Below are 25,328 nucleotides of genomic sequence, written 5' to 3' on the forward strand. Positions count from 1 at the left end.
TAGCATAATCTATGACCTATTCCATAATACTGAAGTTACTCACTGTATTAGAGCTTCCTTGTATTTTTTCACTGAAATAAATATTTTGAAGAATTTATGCATTGCTCATATAGGAGATATTTTTAGAAATATTTACTTACAAATGCCAGCCAACTGTGTTTATACTGTGTTTCTTGTACCAATTTGAGGAAATTGAGATTTGTGTTTGATTTCTGGTTGGCCTTTCAGTGTATAATTTCACAACATAGTAGACTATTCAGTTGAATTTTTCACTCTGATGACCTAATAAGCCAGCTGGTATTCCCCAACATGACAAACTGAACTTGTCTATGAAATATTGAACTTGATTCTTTAAAATTTATGATTCAACAAAACATTATTTTGAAATAATGAGTACTTTTATTTTTCACTGAGTGAATTCCCTGTTTTAATTTAAATACCAGTGTAACCACAAAATTATTAGATAGGATCCTGAGAATTTATGGCTTTAAGTCTACTATATTACTTAAGTTATACTTAGTGCTAGATTCTATAAATTCTCTCTATATAAATACTATATATATAAATGTCCCGTATAGACTTACTGACCATAAGTACCTCAGTAAATTATTTTTGCTCCTTTGGAATATATTTCACCTGTAATACTTATGGGCTTAATCCAATAAGAGAGTTAAACAAAAAGTAGGATGATGTATTTTGTTTTAAAATTCGATGCATGATAATGAATATTATGTGCAGTCTTTTTAGCAAGGCTACTGACGTGTGTATAAGATGTGTCATACTCTTCTGAAACTTAGATACACTTCACACTCCCACTCAATCTTTCTCCAAAAGCCCCTTTAGAATCAAAACAGTATTCAAATGAAGCTTCTATCTTATCACATACTTGAGGTACCTAATTAAATTAACTGGCAGTTAATTGGCTAACCAAATTGAATAGAGACAAAAAAAAAAAAAAAAAAAGAGTGCACAGAATACTCCTGGATACATTGCTCTAGAAATGGAATGCTAATCTCTAAATGTAGGTTATTTATTAGGAAACAGGATATTGGAGAACTGTTTAGAGATGGGATTGATTTGGTATAATGGAAATAGAGTCCCTTGGACTGCAAGGAGATCCAACCAGTCCATTCTAAAGGAGATCAATCCTGCGTGTTCTTTGGAAGGAATGATGCTAAAGCTGAAACTCCAATACTTTGGCCACCTCATGCAAAGATTTGACTCATTGGAAAAGACTCTGATGCTGGGAGAGATTGGGGGCAGGAGGAGAAGGGAACGACAGAGGATGAGATGGCTGGATGGCATCACCTGCTTGATGGACGTGAGTTTGAGTGAACTCTGGGAGATGGTGATGGACAGGGAGGCCTGGTGTGCTGAGATTCATGGGGTCACAAATAGTCGGACATGACTGAGCGACTAAACTGAATGGAAATAACTATTTTGAAAAAAAAAATTGTGATAATAGTACAGTCTACATTCAAACCTGGAAGTGTCTCACATCCCAAGAATCTTCTTTGAGACATTCTCTATTGTCATGGTAATGTTCTCCTTTCCACATGTGTTCTCCTAGAGGGCTACTCCCTTCCTTTGCCACCTTACTTTATTGTTTTGATATATGCTTAGTGTTTAAAGCTTCAAGGAAATAAATTACAATATTACTTGCACATGAATATGTAGCAGAGAGTAATTTTTTAAATGTTTGTTGGAGATTTTATAGGGATAATATACTCTTCGGTGGCAAGCTCATGGTTAGAAAGTTTATTTATTAACTTTTTCAGATGACTATAATCTGGTAAGCTAGAAATGTAATTTATGAAATGGTTACCCAAGATATACTTCCTAGGACTTGTGTAAATATGGCATATCTTGTTTATAAATGTAAGAGGTCACAAAAGACTTTCATTGTAGAATAAGCTAATATGCAATCATCAGGGAAAGTACAGGTTATATAAAAAAAATCAAAGAGAGAATGGCTCTATTTCTTTTAAAGTCAGCTAGCTGTTGACTAAACATCACAAAATTTGAGTCAAATAGTTTATATTAACTGGAAGTCATTGTTATTCCAGGATACGTGTTTATTTTTAGTATTTAGGCATTTAAGAAAGATTGTTAAAGCAATTGCTTATTAGAGAATATCTTTGTTTTTTCATTAGGTTTTTATTTTCTTTTGACAGTGAGGAGAATTTTGAAAGTAAAGAACGGACAGCTTGTAGAGGAAAGATTGCCATATCAGGTATGCTGTAATGGATTATTTTTATATTGCTGAGTAAATTAATTCTGTAAAGTAACTTCCTAGAGTTAGTGGTTTTTTAAAATTCCTTATATCCATTTTCATTTTATTGTGCATACCTCTACCAGAATATTTGTTCTAAAATACTGTTTTCATCATTATGCTCTACATTTGTGTAGAATATTACAGTCTGAGAAAACAGATTCATGTATATTATGTACATTAATGTAGTTTTCTCTTCAGTGCAACACTGTGAAATAAGCAGGGTAGTTCTGTTTTTCTACAGACTCAGAGGTTAAATGACTTCCTGTAAGTGGTTGAGCTGGGCTACAAACTCGAGTCTTTTGGCTCTCCATTCCTTTTCTGCTCGTAAGTTTCGATGCTGCTTTCTTTTAATGTTTGTCTACTCCGAAATTTCCATGAGGTTGGAACCGTGTTTGCTTTGTTTGTCACTGTATACCCAGAAACTAATACAGTGCTCAGACGTAGTTATTATTCAGTGAATGTTGACGGGATGGATGACTGCACTCTGTTGCCCATAGGATAGAGAGTAGACTCTCCCCCCACCAGAGTTTTATATTTTGATCCAACCATTTTCCTTGGACTGTATATAGTCCATGGGGTTGCAAAGAGTTGGACACGACTAAGTGACTTTCACACTCACAGCTATTTTTCTAGTCATATCGTCCACTATTCCTATACATAAGCTGTCTGTATTAGCCATATATTTTTCTCTGTGTTCTGTCAATACACCCGATGCTCCTAACCCCCAGTTAACTCTTGAAATAACTATAGTATCTTCAGGATCTATTAGCTCATCTAAAAGCCTTCCCTATTATCATTCCCCTAGAAACGATGTTTTCCTTCTCTGGATTCTTAATGCAGTTAGGAAACCCTTTACCACTAGATGGCACTTACGCTGTGTTGTCTCAGTTTCTCCAAAGTGTTTAAGGAAGCTAAAGACAATGGCTTTGGAGATACCACAGATTGGAGTGAATAAGTACATGACTGACTCATGTGTATGCTAGTTAGATAATGTATCTTTTATAATTATTATCTCACTGATACATTTTAGAAACAACAGACCTCCAACAGTCCTTAAATAATAACTAGGCTGTTTCATTGGCTGAAAGCCTTATTCTCTTAGCTCCAGGAAGCCTTCAGGCCATGTCACCCAAGGAACTGTTTTTAGAAACGTCTTCATGATAAATAAAAATTCTACTACAGGATGGGTAGAGCTGAATTTTACATATGACATAATTGTCCTAAATCAGAGGAATTATTCTTAGCAGAAATTCTTCAGAAAATAACTATATATAAAAATCTGTTGTTTGCTGTATAGTTATTTATGTTTTCCTCTTTGAAATTATGATATGAGTGGAATAAAACATATTTTATATCTTATTTATGCTTCTGATGCCAAACATAGCACTTTTACATATTATACTGTTCTTAACTATGTTCAATAAATTTTAAAGTGAAAAAAACAAAATATTATAGATTTTTAAAGAGGATTCTAAAAGTACTTAAATATAATCCTTAAATAATTAAATATAATTCCTTGCTTATGCTGTAGTGCCACTCAGTGTGTTAAATTGATATGTCTTAAATTGTTGTTGAAGACTGAATGCCATGATAGAGTTAGCCTCTATTGTCATTTCATAATAGATTATTGACTGCTGCAGTTCATGAAATTAGCATTAACTATCCATTTAGAAGAGTGTTTAAATAAAAACATTTAAGAGAGAAAACTGTTTTCTTGACCACGAATACTTGAGTGTAGAAATTAATCTTATTTCATGTGTTCTTTTATTATAAATGATAATTTTAAATTAAGGAGCCAAAATTCTCAGAAAATGGGATACATTTTCTTCTGCAAAATTTCTTCTCATCTTTGCTTAGGCTTAATCATATCATGTCTGTGTATTTGTAAAAGATAAAAACAAAGAATGTTAAAGATGAATTCACCTTTATAAATCCATTTCATTTTGATATGGGAATTAAAATATGACCTGTTTTGGTCAAAATGAATATTTGCAACAAAATCTCATAGTCTTTCATTGTTTTCCAGAAGATACTTGGGCTTTCTATTTCCAGCTTCACCATGCACTGGCCACATCTTTCAGTTCAGTTCAGTTCAGTCGCTCAGTGGTGTCTGACTCTCTGCGACCCCATGAATTGCAGCACGCCAGGACTCCCTGTCCATCACCAACTCCTGGAGTTCACTCAAACTCACATTCGTCGAGTTGGTGATGTCATCCAGCCATCTCATCCTCTGTCGTCCCCTTCTCCTCCTGCCCTCAGTCCCTCCCAGCATCAGGGTCTCTTCCAATGAGTCGACTCTTCGCATGAGGTGGCCAAAGTACTGGAGTTTCAGCTTTAGCATCATTCCTTCCAAAGAAATCCCAGGGTTGATCTCCTTGCAGTCCAAGGGACTCTCAAGAGTCTTCTCCAACACCACAGTTCAAAAGCATCAATTGTTCAGCACTAAGTTTTCTTCAACAGTCTAACTCTCACATCCATACATGACCACTGGAAAAACCATAGCCTTGACTAGACGGACCTTTGTTGGCAAATTAATGTCTCTGCTTTTCAACATGATATCTAGGTTGGTCATAACTTTTCTTCCAAGGAGTAAGCGTCTTTTAATGTCATGGCTGCAGTCACCAACTGCAGTGATTTTGGAGCCCCCAAAAATAAAGTCTGACACTGTTTCCACTGTTTCTCCATCTACTTGCCATGAAGTGATGGGACCAGATGCCATGATCTTAATTTTCTGAATGTTGAGCTTTAAGCCAACTTTTTCACTCTCCTCTTTTACTTTCAGCAGGAGGCTTTTTAGTTCCTCTTCACTTTCTGCCATAGGGTGGTGTCATCTGCATAGCTGAGGTTATTGATATTTCTCCCAGCAATCTTGATTCCAGCTTGTGCTTCTTCCAGCCCAGCGTTTCTCATGATGTACTCTGCATAGAAGTTAAATAAGCAGGGTGACAATATACAGCCTTGATGTACTCCTTTTCCTATTTGGAACCAGTCTGTTGTTCCATGTCCAGTTCTAACTGTTGCTTCCTGACCTGTATATAGGTTTCTCAAGAGGCAGGTCAGGTGGTCTGGTATTCACATCTCTTTCAGAATTTTCCACAGTTTTTTGTGATCCACACAGTCAAAGGCTTTGGCATGTTCAATAAAGCAGAAATAGATGTTTTTCTGGAACTCTCTTGCTTTTTCCATGATCCAGCGGATGTTGGCAATTTGATCTCTGGTTCCTCTGCCTTTTCTAAAACCAGCTTGAACATGTGGAAGTTCACGGTTCACGTATTGCTGAAACCTGGCTTGGAGAATGTTGAGCATTACTTTACTAGCGTGTGAGATGAGTGCACTTGTGCAGTAGTTTGAGCAATCTTTGGCATTGCCTTTCTTTGGGATTGGAATGAAGACTGACCTTTTCCAGTGCTGTGGCCACTGCTGAGTTTTCCAGATTTGCTGGCATGTTCGGTGCAGCACTCTCACAGCATCATCTTTCAGGATTTGAAATAGCTCCACTGGAATTCCATCACCTCCACTAGCTTTGTTCGTAGTGATGCTTTCTAAGGCCCACTTGACTTCACATTCCAGGATGTCTGGCTCTAGATGAGTGATCACACCATCGTGATGATCTTGGTCGTGAAGATCTTTTTTGTACAGTTCTGTGTATTCTTGCCACCTCTTCTTAATATCTTCTGCTTCTGTTAGGTCCATACCATTTCTGTCCTTTATCAAGCCCGTCTTTGCATGAAATGTTCCCTTGGTATCTCTAATTTTCTTGAAGAGATCTCTAGTCTTTCCCATTCTGTTGTTTTCCTCTATTTCTTTGCATTGATCACTGAGGAAGGCTTTATCTCTCCTTGCTATTCTTTGGAACTCTGCATTCAGCTGCTTATATCTTTGCTTTTCTCCTTTGCTTTTCACTTCTCTTCTTTTCACAGCTATTTGTAAGGCCTCCCCAGACAGCCATTTTGCTTTTTTGCACTTCTTTTCCACGGGGATGATCTTGATCCCAGTCTCCTCTACAATGTCACGAACCTCCGTCCATAGTTCATCAGGCACTCTTATCTATCACATCTAGTTCCTTAAATCTATTTCTCACTTCCACTGTATAATCATAAGGAATTTGATTCAGGTCATACCTGAATGGTCTAGTGGTTTTCCCTACTTTCTTCATTTTAAGTCTGAATTTGGCAATAAGGAGTTCATGATCTGAGCCACAGTCAGCTCCCAGTCTTGTTTTTGCTGACTATATAGAGCTTCTCCATCTTTGGCTGCAAAAAATATAATCAATCTGATTTTGGTGTTGACCATCTGGTGATGTCCATGTGTAGAGTCTTCTCTTGTATTGTTGGAAGAGGGTGTTTGCTATGACCAGTGCGTTCTTTTGGCAAAACTCTATTAGTCTTTGCCCTGCGTCATTCCGCATTCCAAGGCAAATTTGCCTGTTACTCCATGTGTTTCTTGACTTCCTACTTTTGCATTCCAGTCCCCTATAATGAAAAGGACATCTTTTTTGGGTGTTAGTTCTAAAAGGTCTTGTAGGCCAGATCTTTAGGAAAGTTAAAAGAATAATTGAGGTTTATCCTGATTATTTCTGCTACACATTAAAAAATTGCACATGTTAAATAGGCAGACTGCTAATTCAAATACTAAAACCAAATCAGTTCACAAAAGTAACTTGGATTTCACTTTTGAAAATGACAGAACTTCTAGGACCTAATAACATCAATTCAGCTATCCTAATCAGTTTCAACAATAAAATGCCGATTAAGACATTAAAAAAGAAGGTAAGAGTACTGTAAACTAAAACTGAGTCAATCATTTGCAAGAATGTGGAAGGAATTCTACTCTTTGACACTGAATTTAAAAATAATTACTAACTGATACATTTTTTTTTGCCATCTGAACCGTATATGACCACCTGGGAAATAGATAAGAAATGTCCACCTTCTCTTCTTGAGGATCTGACATAGCTAGGCATGGGAAAGGGCAAACTGACCAATAGGCTGTGGTTGTATGGCAAAAGAAGCAAGGGTCCAATGTCCCTTCCAACCTGTGTAAATAGTTAATACCACCCTAGAAGAAAAAGAACAACTACGAAAAAGAGCAGTTGTGAAATGCAGTGAGTCATCAACTATGGTCAAGAAAGTAGTAAGCCCTTTGACAGGACATCAGTGAAGTCATAGGCAACAGAAAGGCAATCCTATTAAAATCAAGAACAAACTAGCACTGTGTATCATATCAATGTTACAACAGAGTTATAGAAATTCTAGCTAAAATACTAAGAATGAAACTTGAAACTACTGAAGAGATACAGATAAATTAAGTACTATTTGAAGATAATAGATTGCAGACCTAGAAAATAAAGGTAATTTACTGAGACATTTACAAAAAGTGGTAGTTGCTCTCAGAGTCAGCAATACCTAGTGACAAAATGTGATGGCAAAAGTTATCTCCTTTACAATAAAATCAGCAAAAAAACAAATAATAAATATCCCAAGAATAACCTTAATAAAGATGTAAGAGTAAATAGCATATTTGTAAAGTTAACAGTTCCCAAGTGTGTGCTTAGTCACTCAGTTGTGTCTGACTCATTGCAACTCTTGACTGCAACCTGCCAGGCTCCTCTGTCCATGGGATTCTCTAGGCAAGAATGCTGCAGTGGGGTGCCATTTACTCCTCCAGAGGTCTTCCTAACTCAGTGATCGAACCTGTGTCTCCTGCATTGGCAGGCGATTCTCTGTGACTGAGCCACCTGGGAAAGCCCATTTTGGATAATAGAAATCTGATAAAAACATTTTGGAGGGGGGATTCTGACACAGTATTTCTAAGATTTACTTAAAGAAATTAGCAAGTGAGAATAATATGTTTTCGGAAGGGTATATTTCTGATGGTGAATCACTGTAGATGGTGACTGCAGCCATGAAATTAAAAGACATTTGTTCTTTGGAAGAAAAGCTTTGACAAACCTAGACAGCATATTAAAAAGCAGAGACATTACTTTGCCAACAAAGGTCTGTTTTGTCAAAGCTATGGTTTTTCTAGAAGTCATGCATGGATGTGAGAGTTGGACTATAAAGAAAGATGAGTTGCTGAAGAACTGATGCTTTTAAATGGTGGCGCTGGAGAAGACTCTTGAAGTCCCTTGGACTGCAAGATCAAACCAGTTAATCCTAAAGGAAATCAGTCCTGAATATTGATTGGAAGGACTGACACTGAAGCTGAAATTTCAATACTTTGGCCACCTGATGTAAAGAGCTGACTCATTGGAAAAGACCCTTATGCTGGGAAAAGTTGAAGGCAGGAGGAGAATGGGACAACAGAGGATGAGATGGTTAGATGGCATCACCGACTCGATGGACGTGAGTTTGAGTGAACTCTGGGAGTTGGTGATGGACAGGGAGGCCTGGCATGCTGCGGTTCATGGGGTCGCAAAGAGTCAGACACGACTGAGCAACTGAACTGAAGTGATGATGGTCAGCCACGTATAAGATACATATTCTTTGAAGTTTAAAGTACCTCTCCTAAGGACTGGGCTAATAATTGATTCCTTATTTTAGTTCTACTGGAATAAAATGATAACAGTAGTATTTTCCTGTACAATATTAAAGGTCATGTAACATGGAATTTAGTAACTATTGAGACGAATCCAACAGTTAATAATATAAAATTCTAGCCAGCATGTGGTTTTGTGTAAGTATAAGATTATCATATAGAAAGGGAAGGAAGTGTAAAGAAACAGACTGTGTTAGAGATCTAGTCAAGTGCCCTCCTTTTACAAATTAGAGATTGAGACTCAGTCTTGTAACTAACTTGTCCAAGCCACTTCTCAGTGCAGAACCAGCACTGATGCCTGAGCCTGACTCCTGTGCTGGGCTCTTATTTACTATATCTGTGCTCTCTCACTTTATAACTTAATCATATTATTTATTCAATACATTTTTCCTTTAAATTTGGAAAATTAACAAGTAATGAAATGTCTTCTGCCCAACAACTCTCTAATTTTTCTCAAAAATGAGCATAATGAGAACAGGATGCAGTTCATAACATGAGAGCACTTGCTTAACTTCATTAAGGTTAAGAACTTTACACAGGAAAAAGTTTACTTTACATATAATTTAATTTGGCAAACAGAAACCTTGCATAAAAGTTACAAACTTTAAAACCTCTTTAGTCCATATCGTAGTAACTTATGTTGTGAAATGGTTTTCTATAATCTTGACATGTTCTTCAGATAGACAGTTTTCCAGTTTTAGATGCCTTTTAAGAGCTTCCAAAGACTTTGGTCTCCCTAGAGTTTGTTGTTCTTGTAACTCAAGGAGTGTTAGCTCTGTGTGTCTGTGTTTGTGTGTGTGTGTGTGTGTGTGTGTGTGTGTGTGTGTGTGTGTGTACACATGGAAGAACTATATAAAACAGATCTTAATGAACTGGATTGTGATGGTAGTCGCCCAAAGCCAGACATTCTGGAATGTGACGTCAAATGGGCCTTAAGAAGTGCTGCTGTTAATAAAGCTAGTGAATGTGATGAAATTGTAGCAGAACTATTCAAATCCCAAAGGAGGATGCCATCAAGGTTTTGCATTCTTTATGTCAGCAAATCTGTCAGACCCACAGTGGCCACAGGACTGGAAAAGGTCAGTCCTCATCTGAATTCCTAAGAAGGGTAGTACCAGAGAATGTGCTGACCATTGGACAGTTGCACTCATCTCCCATGCCAGTAAGGTGATGCTTAAAATCTTGCATGCTAGGTTTCAGCATTATGTGAACCAAGAACTTCCAGATGTCTATGCTGGGTTTAGAAAAGGAAGAAATTAAATTGCCAACATTTGCTGAATTATAGAGAAAGCAAGGGGATTTCAGAAAAGCATCTGTGTGTTTCATCAGCTACACTAAAGCCTTTGACTGTGTGGATCATGACAAACTGTGGAAAGCTCTTAGAGAGATGGGAATACCAGACTATCTTACCTGTCTCCTGAGAAGCCTGTATGCAGATCAAGAGGCAACAGTTAGAACCCTGTATGGGACAACTGATTAGTTCAGGATTGAGGAAGGAGTACTACAGAGCTATCTGTTGTCACCCTGTTTGTTTAATCTATACACTGAGCAAATCATGAAAAATGCTGGGCTGGACAAGTTATAAGCTGGAATCAAGATAAGTGGGAGAAACATCAACAACCTCAGATAGGCAGATGATACCACTCTAATAGCAGAAAGCAAAGAGCAGCTAAAGAGTCTCTTGATAATGAGGGTGAAGAATAGTGAAAGAGCCAGCTTTCACTGGCTAACACTAAACATAAGACTAAATATTAAAAAAACTAAAATCATGGCATCTGGTCCCATTATTGCACAGCAAATAGAAGGGGAAAATGTGGAAGTAGTGACTGATTTCCTCTTTTTGGGCTCCAAAATCACTGCAGACGGTGGCTGCAGCCATGAAATCAGAAGATGATTGCTTCTTAGCAGGAAAGCTATGGCAAACCTAGACAGTGTGTTGAAAAGGAAAGACATTACTCAGCTGACAAAGGTCTGTATAGTCAAGGCTATGGTCTTCCCAGTGGTCACATACAGTTGTGAGAGCTGGACCTTAAAGAATGCAGAATGCCGAAAGTTGATGCCTTCATACTGTGGTGCTGGAGAAGACTCCTGAAAATCCCTTGGACAGCAAGGATATAAAACCAGGCAATCTTAAAGGAGATCATCCCTGAATATTCACTGGAAGGACTGATGCTGAAGCGCCAGTATTTTGGTCATCTGATGCGCACAGATGACTCACTGGAAAAGTCCCTGATGCTGGGAAGGATCAAGGGCAAAGGAGAAGAGGGCATCAGAAGATGAAATGGCTGGACAGTATCACTGATACAATGAACATGAACATGGACAAACTCTGGGAGATCGTGAGGGACAGGGAGGCCTGGTGTGCTACAGTCCATGGGGTCGCAAAGCATCTGACACGACTGGCCAGCTGAACAGCCATGGTTTCCCTGGTGGCTCAGATGGTAAGAATCAGCCTGCAATGCAGGAAAACTGGTTTCAATCCCTGTATATATTCTTTTTCATATTCTGCTCCATATAAAGTATGAATATAGTTCCCTAGGCTCTACAGTAGGATATTGTTTATCTGTTTTATATATATATACACATATATATATATATATCAGTTCAGTTCACTTCAGTCACTCAGTTGTGTCCAACTCTTTGCAGCGCCATAAATCGCAGCACGCCAGGCCTCCCTGTCCATCACCAACTCCTGGAGTTCCCTCAGACTCATGTTCATCGAGTCAGTGATGCCATCCAGCCATCTCATCCTCTGTCGTCCCCTTCTCCTACTGCCCCCAATCACTCCCAGCATAAGGGTCTTTACCAATGAGTCAACGCTTTGCATGAGGTGGCCAAAGTACTGGAGTTTCAGCTTTAGCATCATTCCTTCGAAAGAAATCCCAGGGCTGATCTCCTTTAGAATGGACTGGTTGGATCTCCTTGCAGTCCAAGGGACTGTAAAGAGTCTTCTCCAACACCACAGTTCAAAAGCATCAATTCTTCGGTGCTCAGCTTTCTTCACAGTCCAAATCTCACATCCATACATGACCACTGGAAAAACCATAGCCTTGACTAGATGGACCTTTGTTGGCAAATTAATGTCTCTGCTTTTTAACATGCTATCTAGGTTGGTCATAACTTTTCTTTCAAGGAGTAAGCGTCTTTTAATGTCATGGCTGCCATCACCATCTGCAGTGATTTTGGAGTCCCCCCCAAAATAAAGTCTGACACTGTTTCCACTGTTTTCCCATCTGTTTCCCATGGAGTGATGGGACCAAAGAATAGCAAGAAGAGATAAGAAAGCCTTCCTCAGCAACAGAATGGGAAAGGCTAGTGATCTCTTCAAGAAAATTAGAGATACCAAGGGAACATTTCATGCAAAGATGGACTTGATAAAGGACAGAAATGGTATGGATCTACCAGAAGCAGAAGATATTAAGAAGAGGTGGCAAGAATACACGGAAGAACTGTACAAAAAAGATCTTCATGACCAAGATAATCACAATGGTGTGATTACTCATCTAGAGCCAGACATCCTGGAATGTGAAGTCAAGTGGGCTTTAGAAAACATCACTAAGACCAAAGCTAGTGGAGGTGATGGAATTCCAGTTGAGCTATTCAAATCCTGAAAGATGATGCTATGAAAGTGCTGTACGCAATATGCCAGCAAATTTGGAAAACTCAGCAGTGGCCACAGGACTGGAAAAGGTCAGTTTTTATTCCAATCCGAAAGAAAGGCAATGCCAAAGAATGCTCAAACTACTGCACAATTGCACTCATCTCACACGCTAGTAAAGTAATGCTGAAAATTCTCCAAGCCAGGCTTCAGCAATACGTGAACTGTGAATTTCCAGATGTTCAAGCTGGTTTTAGAAAAGGCAGAGGAACCAGAGATCAAATGGCCAACATCCGCTGGATCATGGAAAAAGCAAGAGAGTTCCAGAAAAACATCTATTTCTGCTTTATTGACCATGCCAAAGCCTTTGACTGTGTGGATCACAAAAAACTGTGGAAAATTCTGAAAGAGATGTGAATACCAGGCCATCTGACCTGTCTCTTGAGAAACCTATATGCAGGTCAGGAAGCAACAGTTAGAACTAAATATGGAACAACAGACTGGTCCAAATAGGAAAAGGAGTACATCAAGGCTTTATATGGTCACCCTGCTTTCTATGCAGAGTACATCATGAGAAACGCTGGGCTGGAAGAAGCACAAGCTGGAATGAAGATTGCCAGGAGAAATATCAATAACCTCAGTTATGCAGATAACACCACCTTTATGGCAGAAAGTGAAGAGGAACTAAAAAGCCTCTTGCTGAAAGTGAAAGAGGAGAGTGAAAAAGTTGGCTGAAAGCTCCACATTCAGAAAACTAAGATCATGGCATCTGGTCCCATCACTTCATGGCAAATAGATGGGGAAACAGTGTCAGACTTTATTTTTGGGGGCTCCAAAATCACTGCAGTTGGTGACTGCAGCCATGACATTAAAAGACGCTTACTCCTTGGAAGAAAAGTTATGACAACCTAGATAGCATATTGAAAAGCAGAGACATTACTTTGCCAACAAAGGTCCGTCTAGTCAAGGCTATGGTTTTTCCAGTGGTCATGTATGGATGTGAGAGTTAGACTGTGAAGAAAGCTGAGTGCTAAAGAATTGATGCTTTTGAACTGTGGTGTTGGAGAAGACTCTTGAGAGTCCCTTGGACTGCAAGGAGATCCAACCAATCCATTCTGAAGGAGATCAGCCCTGGGATTTCTTTGGAAAGAATGATGCTAAAGCTGAAACTCCAGTACTTTAGCCACCTCATGTGAAGAGTTGACTCATTGGAAAAGACTCTGATGCTGGGAGGGATTGGGGGCAGGAGGAGAAGGGGACGACAGAGGATGAGACGACTGAGTGACATCACTGACTTGATGGACATGAGTCTGAGTGAACTCCGGGAGTTGGTGATGGACAGGGAGGCCTGGCGTGCTGCGATTCATGAGGTCGCAGAGTCAGACACGACTGAGTGACTGAAGTGAACTGATGGGACCAGGTGCCATGATCTTCGTTTTCTGAATGTTGAGCTTTAGGCCAACTTTTTCACTCTCCTCTTTCACTTTCAGCAAGAGGCTTTTTAGTTCCTCTTCACTTTCTGCCATAAAGGTGGTGTCATCTGCATATCTGAGGTTACTGATATTTCTCCTGGCAATCTTCATTCCAGCTTGTGCTTCTTCCAGCCCAACGTTTCTCATGATGTACCCTGCATAGAAGTTAATAAGCAGGGTGACATTATACAGCCCTGACGTACTCCTTTTCTTATTTGGAACCAGTCTGTTGTTCCTTGTCCCGTTCTAACTGTTGCTTCCTGACCTGCATATAGGTTTCTCAGGAGGCAGGTCAGATGGTCTGGTTTTCCCATCACTTTCAGAATTTTCCACAGTTTATTGTGATCCACACAGTCAAAGGCTTTGGCATGTTCAATAAAGCAGAAATAGATGTTTTCCTGGAACTCTCTTCTTGCTTTTTCCATGATCCAGCGGATGTTGGCCATTTGATCTCTGGTACATCTGCCTTTTCTAAAACCAGCTTGAACATCAGAAAGTTCACGGTTCACGTATTGGTGAAGCCTGGCTTGGAGAATTTTGAGCATTACTTTACTAGCATGTTATTGGCTTGTAATTTTCTCTTTTGGTAGTGTCTTTGTCTGATTTTGATATAAAGGTGATGGTGGCTTCATAGAATGACTTTGGAAGTGTTCTCTCCTCTTCCCGTCTTTTGGTAGAGTTTGGGAAGGATCAGTGTGAGTTCTTTTTATGTTTGGTAGAATTCCCCAGTGAAACCATCCAGTCCTGGATTTTTTTGTGGAGAGTTTTTATTTTTATTTTTTTATGGATTCTGTTTCACTTCTGGAAAAGATTGAAGGCAAAAGGAGAAGAGGGTGGCAGAAGATGAGATGATTAGATAGCATCACTGACTCAGTGGACATGAATAGTGACAACAGAGGAGCCTGGCGAGTTACAGTCCATGGGATTGCAAAGAGCAGGACACAATTTAACAACTGACAGCAACAGCAACAAATGTCACTCCCGGTGATTGATCTCTTCAAATTATGCTTCTTCATGATCCATTTTGGTGGACTTTGTTTTTGGAAGTTGTCTGTTTCTTTCAGGTTGTCCAATTTGTTGGCATATAATTATGCATAGTGTTCTCTTACGGGTTTCTGTATTTCTGCAGTATCTGTTATTTCTCCTCTTTCATTTCTTTTTTTTTTTTTTATTTGGGTCCTCTTTCTTAGTGAGCCTGACCAGAGGTTTGTTGATTTTGTTTACCCTTTCAAAAAAAACAGTTCTTGGTTTTATTGATTTTTTTCCCCGACAGTTTTACAATATCTATTTTATATATTTCCTCTTTGGTATTTATTGTTTTCCTCCTCCTGCTGACATTAGGTTTAGTTTGTTCTCCTTTTCTAATACTTGGTAGATGAGATTGTTGGTGGATGAGACTGTTCATTTGAGATTTTTGCTTTTTGAGGAAGGTCTGTATTGCATCCTACAGGTTTTGTATGGTTGTGTTTTCACAGTTAAACTTGATGGATATTTTGAGGATATTCTATTCAAAAAATCCAGAATATACATTCTTTTCAAGTGCACATGCAGCATTCTCTAGGATAGACCCACATACTTGGATACAAAACAAGCCTCAACAAATTTAAGAGGATGGAAATTTTTTCAAGCATCTTTTCTATGCACAGTGGCATGAAACTGGAAGTAAACCACACAAAGAAACAAGAAAAAGCAATTAGATGGAGACTAAACAACATGATACTAACAGACTAATGGGTTGATGATGAAATCAAAGAGGAAATAAAAAAAATAGTTTGAGATGACAGTGAAAACACAGTCATTAATTGGTAGATATATTTTCAAAACTATTGTTGGATGAGGTATATGTAAAGTGTTTGGTTTGACACAAGAACTCAATAGAATAATGTTTTATTTTTCTCACTTTTTGATAAAAATGAGTGGTAAAGCAGCAGTGAGAAGAGCACTCATACATGTCTACCTGGTTAGGAAGCATAAGAATAGAGTAATATAAAGCTTTTCTAGAAAGGAAATTGAAAATAGGAGCTAAGAACCCTAGAAAGAATTCCAGACAAAATTGTAGACAAAAGATCATGGAATCTAAAAATGAAGCACAGCATAAAGATAGCCAAATAGCTTATGTTCATAAAGAATTATAATTATTTGAAAGTGGCATAATTAATAGGTAAGAAAAAATAGGCACATAAACTTCCAAAGTGTAGTAGGGAAATGTTTTAAACAGAAATTTTCCACAAAATTTGAAAATTTGTACTCTGAGTACAAAATTAAAACAAACTTCACTTTACCATTGAGATTTCTAATGTGCTGTGTTATGCTATAATTGCTCATCTTAATCTGTTTGGTAAAATCTTAATTCTCAAGTTTTGAAAATACACAGACAGCATAAGAATGTCAAAGGAAAGTTGTTACTCCATAATGTTAACCAGTATTAAAAGTAAAAGGAAGAATGGAGGAAACTAGGGAAAACAAATGTTGACTGTTTGAAAGCTCTAGATTAATTTCTGGAATAAATTTATTAGTTATTAAACTTAGAATTTGAAGAATATGTGAATGAGAGAAATATGTTTAGATCACTTTTAGAATATAGGCCCTTTCTTGGCCTGAAAGAAGTAATACATTCCTTTTTTTAGTTTTATTTCTTAAGGAAAATGCTACAGTTTGTAGCATGAATATACAAAGATCTGAAAATTCTTTTGTAGACAAGTTAAATCTTCCTAATGGAAAGATCTTGGATTTATTTGTCAAGAATTGGGTCTCTTCCAGAAATCAATAATCTTATATAAGTCACTTAATTTTTTTCATCTTTAAAGTTTACATAGTGGATAAAAGTTCATTCTAAAGCCACTTCTACCTCTACTGTTCTATGATTTTGAAATTTATTTAACTACATTTGCTGCTACTGCTTACCCAAAATATAAATTCAACACTAGGTTACCCAAATTTTGCCTATTTCAAAAGCATAAATCACCAAAATTTTATAACAAGCTTATTATAGGTGCTACTTAATAAATTAATTTCTTGAGTAATACTTGGTGAGGTTTAAAAAGTATAAGATTTTATATTCCTAGTCTAAGCTATGTTTAAGAGGAAATATTACTATGTTAGTATATTTAATAATAAATAAATGCTGGCTTTAGTGGTCAGACTCCATTATGGAATACAGAGGTTTACTTTACGCTAAGAAATGAAATTTACCAAAATTATTCCTTGTAATTTCTTTTTCCCCTCCATTATAGATATTCGTATACCACTAATGTGGAAAGACTCTGATCACTTCAGCAATAAAGAACGTATGTATGATTTTGATTGTAATTGACGTATTAGTAAATTTGAGATAATTGGGAGAAAAAGCTGCTTCCACACTGAAATAAATGTCATTTGACAGAATAAGCACAATCTTATTGATAGGAACCTATGCAAGGATGCCAACAGGTAATAGACAAGGAAATTGTGAAACAAAAGGAGATGTTTGAGTGAAGTAGTAAAGGCCACATTTTTTGACCAAAAATATTGGAGATTTTTTTTGCCTTGTTCTCTTCCTTCAGATTATTTAATGGGATATAAGAGAAAAAGATATTTAGCTTGATCTAATTTTTATTCCCCTTCAGCGTTTTATAGCTTTATATAGTCTTAACAAATCCATGCATGGCTTGGGTCATGGAAATTAACCTCAAATGATTTGTAGCTGTTAGAGGCAGTGCAGAAAAGTTATGACAATCCTTTATCTTTCTTGTCTATTATGATAGCTTTGTTCCTCATACTTTAAGCCTGAAACATGTTGAGCATAATTTTGTATGAAAAATACAAAATCAGGTTAGTATATTTGTTATTCATTTAAGAAATATAATTTAGTTTATAAAGGAATACATGGGGGAATTAAGTGTATCTTTCTGATTACTATAGAGAATTAAGTTTATCTGAAGAGCTCCATTTTTCTCAGTAATGAGGATTTAGTCTTTTAATCACCTAATACTTTAAAAATATATATATTAAATTAGAAAGTCCAGCAGCCATGGTTTTTGTGTTCACATCTCTACTTTTTATTGATTTTGTAGTTTCCCCCCTCTCTGTTTGGTGGAAAATGTTTTGTTGTTAATGTGTCTGCTCCTAACCTCTTAAGATAGAAAACTTATTTTTATTAAGTATATTTGGAAGCCAAAATGACAGGGGTAATAGTATATATGTAGTGCTAAATTTGCTATTAATTAAAGCTTAAGGAGTTTCCTAGGAGTAAAATTTATGAGTTTGGTGGTTACTTTAGACTGCTGAGAAACCTATATTTTTAACTTTATTTTTTGATACTCTGTAGTTTAGTTGTATTTTAGTTGGGCAAGCAATTAATGCATACTGACAAGAGTCTCAATAAAAAGTTAAAGGATTACAGTGTACAATGTATGAAAATAAGAATCTATTAACAAATATTTAGGCTGTTTTTTTCATTTTCAAGTAGATTTTAACATAATATAGGCATGATTCATCACATGAGTCATTGTTTTAATGTTTTTCTTCTCTAGGATCACAGTACTATGCCATTTTTTGTTTATTCAAACTGGGAGCTGAAGTTTTTGATACTGAGATGGTGATTGTGGATAAAACAATCACAGATATATGTTTTGAAAATGTGACCATATTGTAAGTATTTTTTTTAATCTTATTTGAAGGAAAAGAACCTAAAATTCTACCTTTTTCAGAGGAAGGCAAAATTATTGACTTACTTTTGAAGCATTAAAATCTTTAACTGTTCAAATTGATTTTGAACGTTGCATTATTTATAAGCCATTTCTGGATTTGAAATTTTTCCAATGTAAAATAAAGTGGAAATCATATAATATTAGTAGTAAAACTATGAATACAGTGGCATATCATTATAACGTGATTTTATATAGAGTGAGTTTGAGCATAAAACAGATTCTTACATCTCATATAGGAGATTTACTTACAGAAATACTAAAATAGTGTAACAACCTTATTAGATAGTTCTGAAATATGTACTGTAGGAAAAGCACTTTAGTAAAATTTCAAGATGTTCTTTTTCTTATGGTGCTCTTCTTTCATGTACTCCAAAACAATAAAAGATTGGGTGATCCTCAGGGCCATTTTTATTGCCCCTGCTCTTTTACAGGCTTATTTTATTGTGATCATAATATAGAACCAGAAAGAACTCCTCCGGTAGCCATAGAAATCATTTTTAACTAATATAAGTTTTTCCTGGCATTTTTTTCTATTGGCCTAAATCAGTATGTGATTTATATTTCTTACAGGGTTTCAAAGACAGTATCTTCATATTGAAATACTAGTAACTACTTATCAATTAAAATGAAATCAATATATATGTTTTTTCCAATCTTCAGTTATGGAACTATATACAGTTGATATTGAAAGTACTAGTGTTGCCACTCATGTAGCATTAAAAAAAGAACTATTACAACCATGTTTTGGGGCTTTGGTCCACTGTTCCCTAAGTAAGTGTACAACACAGAAAAATAAAGTACTTTTTTTGTGTGTAATTAGTAGTGTAGGCCATCTTATAAGCACTGTTGAACCAAAGGAATTTACTTAGGATCCCCCAAATATTACCAAATGTTTACATAATGGAGACTAAAAAATTCAATTTTATTATTTATCTAAATATGTTTATTTCCATTATCAACTATTATAGTGCATTTTTTTCATGGCAAAATTGTCCTGTCAGTGGACTCTTTTCTTTACAACAATTTGTTTTTGTTTATTTTCACCACAAAGAAAAAAAAAATCATAATTTTTTTCACAGAATAGTGCAAGTTCCTTGGGAAGACAACTCCTGATTTATAATTTTTTAATATTTCTGTAAATATTTCAAATTGTTCTAAAAATAACTGCTCACAAATGTTCTAAATGTTGTTTTAAAATGTGCTTTCTGTTATGATTGTTTTAATAAGTATTCAGTATTTATGAATCCCTGGTCTTTCTCTAAATATTGACATTTGTTAGTCATTACCAGGAATACTGTATGTTTAAAAGTTGCCAAATAATAAACTATAAAAGTATTTCAAATCCAATTATTCCTTGGATTTATTCAAACTATAGATTGGCTATTTAAATCTTAAAAAGTCTATGCTGTGTATTTAAAATCTCTGAGACTGATAGATCTTCCTTACAGGCAAAATCTGCTGATGGACCTCTTTTGCAATTTTAAGTATATTTTATTTGTAGTAATATCACCACAGTCTTTTATTGTAAAGATAGTTCATTGTGTCTGAGAAGGAACAAAGCCAGTCTTGACATTGCAGATTTTCTGCATATTGTTTTAATACATACTGAATATATTTTATGCTAGATTAAGAATACAAATATTACCAAGACTTCACTCTACTTCAAGGAGTTCATGCCTTGAAGTCTCTCTCTCTTTTTTAAGATTGCTAATATTTATATTTATGCTGGTGCTAATGCACAAAGCTTATTTGTTGTAGCATTGTGCATTTTTACAGGTACATCTAATGTTTTCTGAAGTATATCTGTTTATATTCGTTTGTTTTCTCCCGTATAACCAAATAGTGAAATGTTAGAGTTATTAGGTACAAAGGTGGGGCAGGAAGGAGGGGCACATTGTTGAGTGGGCTGTAAGCACTTTATGAAAAAGACACAGAAACTAAAGGCTTCAGCAGAAGAAACCTTTTGTTTAATTTTCTTTCTTTTTTGTTTTCACATCTTTTCCTTTTGAGGAATGGTCATTTCAGGAAATCACACATATGTAAGTGCCTTAAAATAATTATATTAAGGAACTGAAAAGGAACAATAGCATTGGCAACAAAACGACCAGGGCATTTTATTCTTTTTCTTTAAGTAATTGCCTGACTATATTGTTTACATTGAGTTAAAATAGCCCTACTTTAGAAGCTGGTAGCTCTAGAAGTTGCAGTGACCCTCTCAAGTCATTTAGATACTAAATAAACTCAGGGAGATTCTATCTTATTAATATATATTAACATAAACCTGTTCCAAATGCTGCTTTGAAAAGTTATGAAAACATCAGAGGGTGTTGTAATTTTATTTTCTCCTAAGTTAAATTTCTAACATTATGATTGTCCTTGTTTTTAGTAATGAAGCAGGGCCAGACTTTCAGATAAAGGTGGAAGTATATAGTTGCTGTGCAGAAGAATCTTCTATAACTAATACACCAAAAAAATTAGCTAAGAAACTGAAAACATCTATAAGCAAAGCTACAGGGAAGAAAATCAGTTCAGTGCTTCAAGAAGATCATGAAATGTGCTTGTCCTTCAGTTCTGCTATTTAGTAAGTTTTCTAATACAATATTTATAGAGACATAGTATAATTATGTATTTGTGACATTTTAGAGTATTGTATGTGGTGAATATGTTTACATTTTAAATGGGAAAAGATATCCTGAAGCAGTAACAAAACTTGGTTGTCTGACATTTACCCAGCTGAGGTGGTATGTTTCTTTGAAAGTAGAAAGTTGGGTGACAGCATGTTTTTAGTGATTTGAAATTCCAAGATCTAGCAGAAAGATGAAATTTTTTTTGTTGAAAAGGGACTAGCTATAAATCAAACTGTTTGCTCCATATCAATCTACTAATTGAATTTCTGAATATATGTCATGCTTTCAGTGTTACGGATTTTTAAAAAATATTTTACTATAACAAAATCACATTACCATTATCACACCTAACAAAATAAAAAAATTAGTCCTAAATATGATCTTATAACCATTCTTTGTTCAAATCGCCCCATTTCTGAAGTTCTCTTCTGATTTGTGCAAATCAAGGTCCAAACAAGGTCTGTAACATTGCATTTACGTGAATCTTTTAAGTTTCTTTTAATCTTTAACAAGTTTCTGTTCCTTTGCCATCATGTATTGAAGAAGCTAGATCTTGTAGATTTCCCATATTTTCAATTTATCTGATTACATTTTTGTGGTCTTTTTAAAACATCTTTTTCTATCCCCTGTGCTCCTATAGCTTGCAATTAGATCTAGAGGACTGATTAGTTTCAGATTCTCTTTTAGGGCAATAATATTTCATGTTGATTGTATGTACTTTCTACTGTATCCCATTTGTAGGTCTTGTTTCACTTTCAGCTGTGTTAAAACTGATCAGTGGGTTCAGGTGTTGTTAGCCTGATACATCCATTGTCAAGTTCCCTATCAATGTTATATCTAATAGTTTTAGCAGCTGTGACTGATCATTATTACATTCAGGATTATAATTTAGTGGCTTTCTAAATTTGTCCTACATTTATTTATTTATTTTTCTATATGCATTCATTTTTAAAATTTTTATCTATTTTTAATTGAAGGATAATTGCTTTACAATATCATGCATTTATTTTTAAATCTGGAATTCTCTCAAAGAATAACCTTCCTTCATGAACTCTGTATAAATGCAAAAAATTGATGAAGGAAAAGGAGGAAAAAAATATACTTGATTCTTTTATTTACCTGATTTTACTGTCTGAGCCACGAGGGAAGCCTTATTTACCCAATTTTAGAATAATAATTTGATATCCTTGCATGGAGGTGATTAGTGTTTTGTTTTATTTGAACTCCTGAAGTTTTATGTATTTGTGTTTCAATCTAATGCAGTTGTTACTCTTTTCGAAGGCAAATTGCCCCATCTTTGATCAATGGGAACCCTTTAAGCTGACTCAGCATCTTTTTGACACACCCTAATCAGAGGAGCCTGGCAGTCTGCAGTCCATACGGTCGCAGAGTCGGACATGACTGAAGCGACTTAGCAGGCACACACAATCTCTAATTAGCTTCTTTGCTTTGTGACCAGGGAACATGTTCTGTGTTCATGTTTTATTTTTCAGCTAACACTTAGAATCACGACCTCTGCAAGGAGCCCTGGTTTCTTTCAGATACTTTAAACATTGTGTGTGTTTGTTGCTTTACAAGTAGTTTTATCTTTCTTTCTTAGGAAAACTGTTGTACAGGCAGCATTCCTAGAATTTCTTTGCATGTTGGCTCTTCAGCATGTCAATAATTTTACTATAATTATAACACAAAATATTTTAGGTATAGATCCTAGAAATCTCAGTCATCAGAATGTAGCTAATTAGCTTTCCATATCAGTTACATTACATGTGAAAAATGCCTTGGGACTTTAGCAATGTGGCTTTCAGTTTATTTTGATTGAGACCGTGAATAAAAAATGCATTTTATATCATTACTGAATACACAGTACCATCAGCAGTCAGATTTCATGAAACAAAACTTAGCTCTTGCTATTTATAGTATAGCCATTAGACTTCTTTTATTCTAGGTATCTTCAGTTTTTAAAAAATGCTGTTTATGAATCATTAAATTGATTTCATGATTCTTGAATGGGTCCCATCTATTGAAGAACAGTCATAGAAGATATAAGTCTTTATAATATAAATGTCATTAAAAAGGATTAAGATTATATCAAGTATTTGCTAGAAAATGTTTTAATTCAACTGTAAGGTAATGAAACTATACTTTTTGATGAATAAATGAGCAATTATATTTCTAGTTTGAAACATAGATTTTAGAATTGAAAGAGACCTTAGAGATAATCACCAAATTCAATAGTTTTAAAATGTTTTTAAGCAGCAAAATTCTTTCTTTAGAAAATGACAGCACTAGTAGTGTCCTGAACAAGTATTTCCTGGGCCTCAGTTTTCTAATATGAAAGGTAAGGATTCTTAGACATAATCATTTATTTTAAGAAGGCTCCTTAGATCACTTCTTGGCCTTTTGGCTAAGATCAAGTGTAGAAGCCTCCTTAGAGACATTTTAGGGTTTCCTGTACCTTTCAAGCATGTAAAAACAATAAGTGGGCTTTTCACACAGTTCAAAACGTCATGGTTTCAGTACTTGATTTTTTTTATGCTGTCATTTATTATTAGTGTGACCCAGGACAGATTAATATACTCCGTGGGTTTTTCTTTTTCCCTCTGTAAAAAGGGAATAATATTTAACTCCATAGGATTATTATGAGATTCAGAAAGATAATTCATGAACTTGGTATGTTGTAAGCATTTAATGAATGTAGCTCTTAGCATTATTGTTACTATTTTTACTGTTCTGCGATCAATGTTTTTTCTGAAAAATTTTATTTAAAAAATTCATGCTGAAGCACTGCATGAAGAAACCTTCCTAGGATTATAAAATGTAGGCAGGGTCCTCCCTGGTGGCTTAGTGTTAAGGAGTCCACCTGCCAATGCAGAAGACATGGGTTTGATCCCTAGTTTGGGAGGATCCCACATGTGGCAAAACAAATAAGCCCATGCACACACCTACTTGCTACAAGTACTGAAGCTCATGTGCCCCAGTGCCTGTGCTCCCCAACAAGAGAGGCCACTGCGGGCAATGAGAAGCCCACGCACCACAGTGAAGGGTGGTCCCCACTCACCACAGCTAGAGAATAGTCCACACAGCGACAAAGACCTAGCACAGCCAATAAATAAATAAAACTGTATTTTAAAATGTAGGCAGATATTTTAAAATTTAACTCCAGTGATTATAATTTCATAGATAATCTAAGTGATTATATATAAATTTAATATTTTATATATCATATCAATAATCTATTTATATGATATATATAACATATTTAATGTATTATATATTTTAAATATATATTTTATAATATATAATTTATAATATTTCAATATATTATATAATTTTATAATATAATTTATATTTATAACAAATATATTTATGTTATAAATATATATTTATAATAATATAATATAATACATAATACATTATATTTAATATATATAACAATATATAAATCTAAGTGATTTGCCAACAAAGGTCCATCTAGTCAAGGCTATGGTTTTTCCAGTGGTCATGTATGGATGTGAGAGTTGGACTATAAAGAAGGCTGAGCACCAAAGAATTGATGCTTTTGAACTGTGGTGTTAGAGAAGACTCTCGAGAGTACCTTGGACTGCAGGGAGATCCAACCAGTCCATTCTAAAGGAGATCAGTCCTGGGTGTTCATTGGAGGGACTGATGCTGAAGCTGAAACTCCAATACTTTGGCTGCCTGATGCAAAGAGCTGACTCATTTTAAAGACCCTGATGCTGGGAAAGATTGAGGGCAGGAGGAGAAGGGGACGACAGAGGATGAGATGGTTGGATGGCATCACCGACTCGATGGACATGGGTTTGGGTATACTCTGGGAGTTGGTGATGGACAGGGAGGCCTGGTGTGCTGCGGTTCATGAGGTCACAAAGAGTCAGACACAACTGAGTGACTGAACTAAACTGAACTGAATCTAAGTGATACTATAACTTATATTTAACCTATACTCCTCTTCAATGCCTAGAAGTGTTTTTGAGAATAACATTTATTGATATTAAGTTCTTTGTAACAGGGACTGACATATTTGTCTTGAAGTGTTTATTATTCTCTTCAGGTTTGTCATTCTATTTTGTTGTTGTTTAGTCGCTAAGTCATGTCCAACTCTTTTGTGAC

The 25,328-nt window shown here is 35.8% G+C and overlaps 1 protein-coding gene across 1 annotated transcript in view; it reads left to right on the plus strand.

Moving 5' to 3' along the window:
- RTKN2 (rhotekin 2) overlaps positions 1-25,328 on the plus strand; it is a 127,231-nt gene that overhangs the window by 38,879 nt on the left and 63,024 nt on the right. The window contains exons 3-6 of the mRNA XM_040242297.1: positions 2,175-2,233; positions 17,116-17,169; positions 18,394-18,511; positions 20,957-21,151. Of these exons, the coding sequence (XP_040098231.1) occupies positions 2,175-2,233; positions 17,116-17,169; positions 18,394-18,511; positions 20,957-21,151 (426 nt within the window). The remainder of the gene's footprint in view (positions 1-2,174; positions 2,234-17,115; positions 17,170-18,393; positions 18,512-20,956; positions 21,152-25,328) is intronic.

The sequence above is a fragment of the Oryx dammah genome, unplaced genomic scaffold (genome assembly GCF_014754425.2).
Source record: "Oryx dammah isolate SB20612 unplaced genomic scaffold, SCBI_Odam_1.1 HiC_scaffold_6, whole genome shotgun sequence".
In the NCBI taxonomy this organism is placed as follows: Eukaryota; Metazoa; Chordata; class Mammalia; order Artiodactyla; family Bovidae; genus Oryx; species Oryx dammah.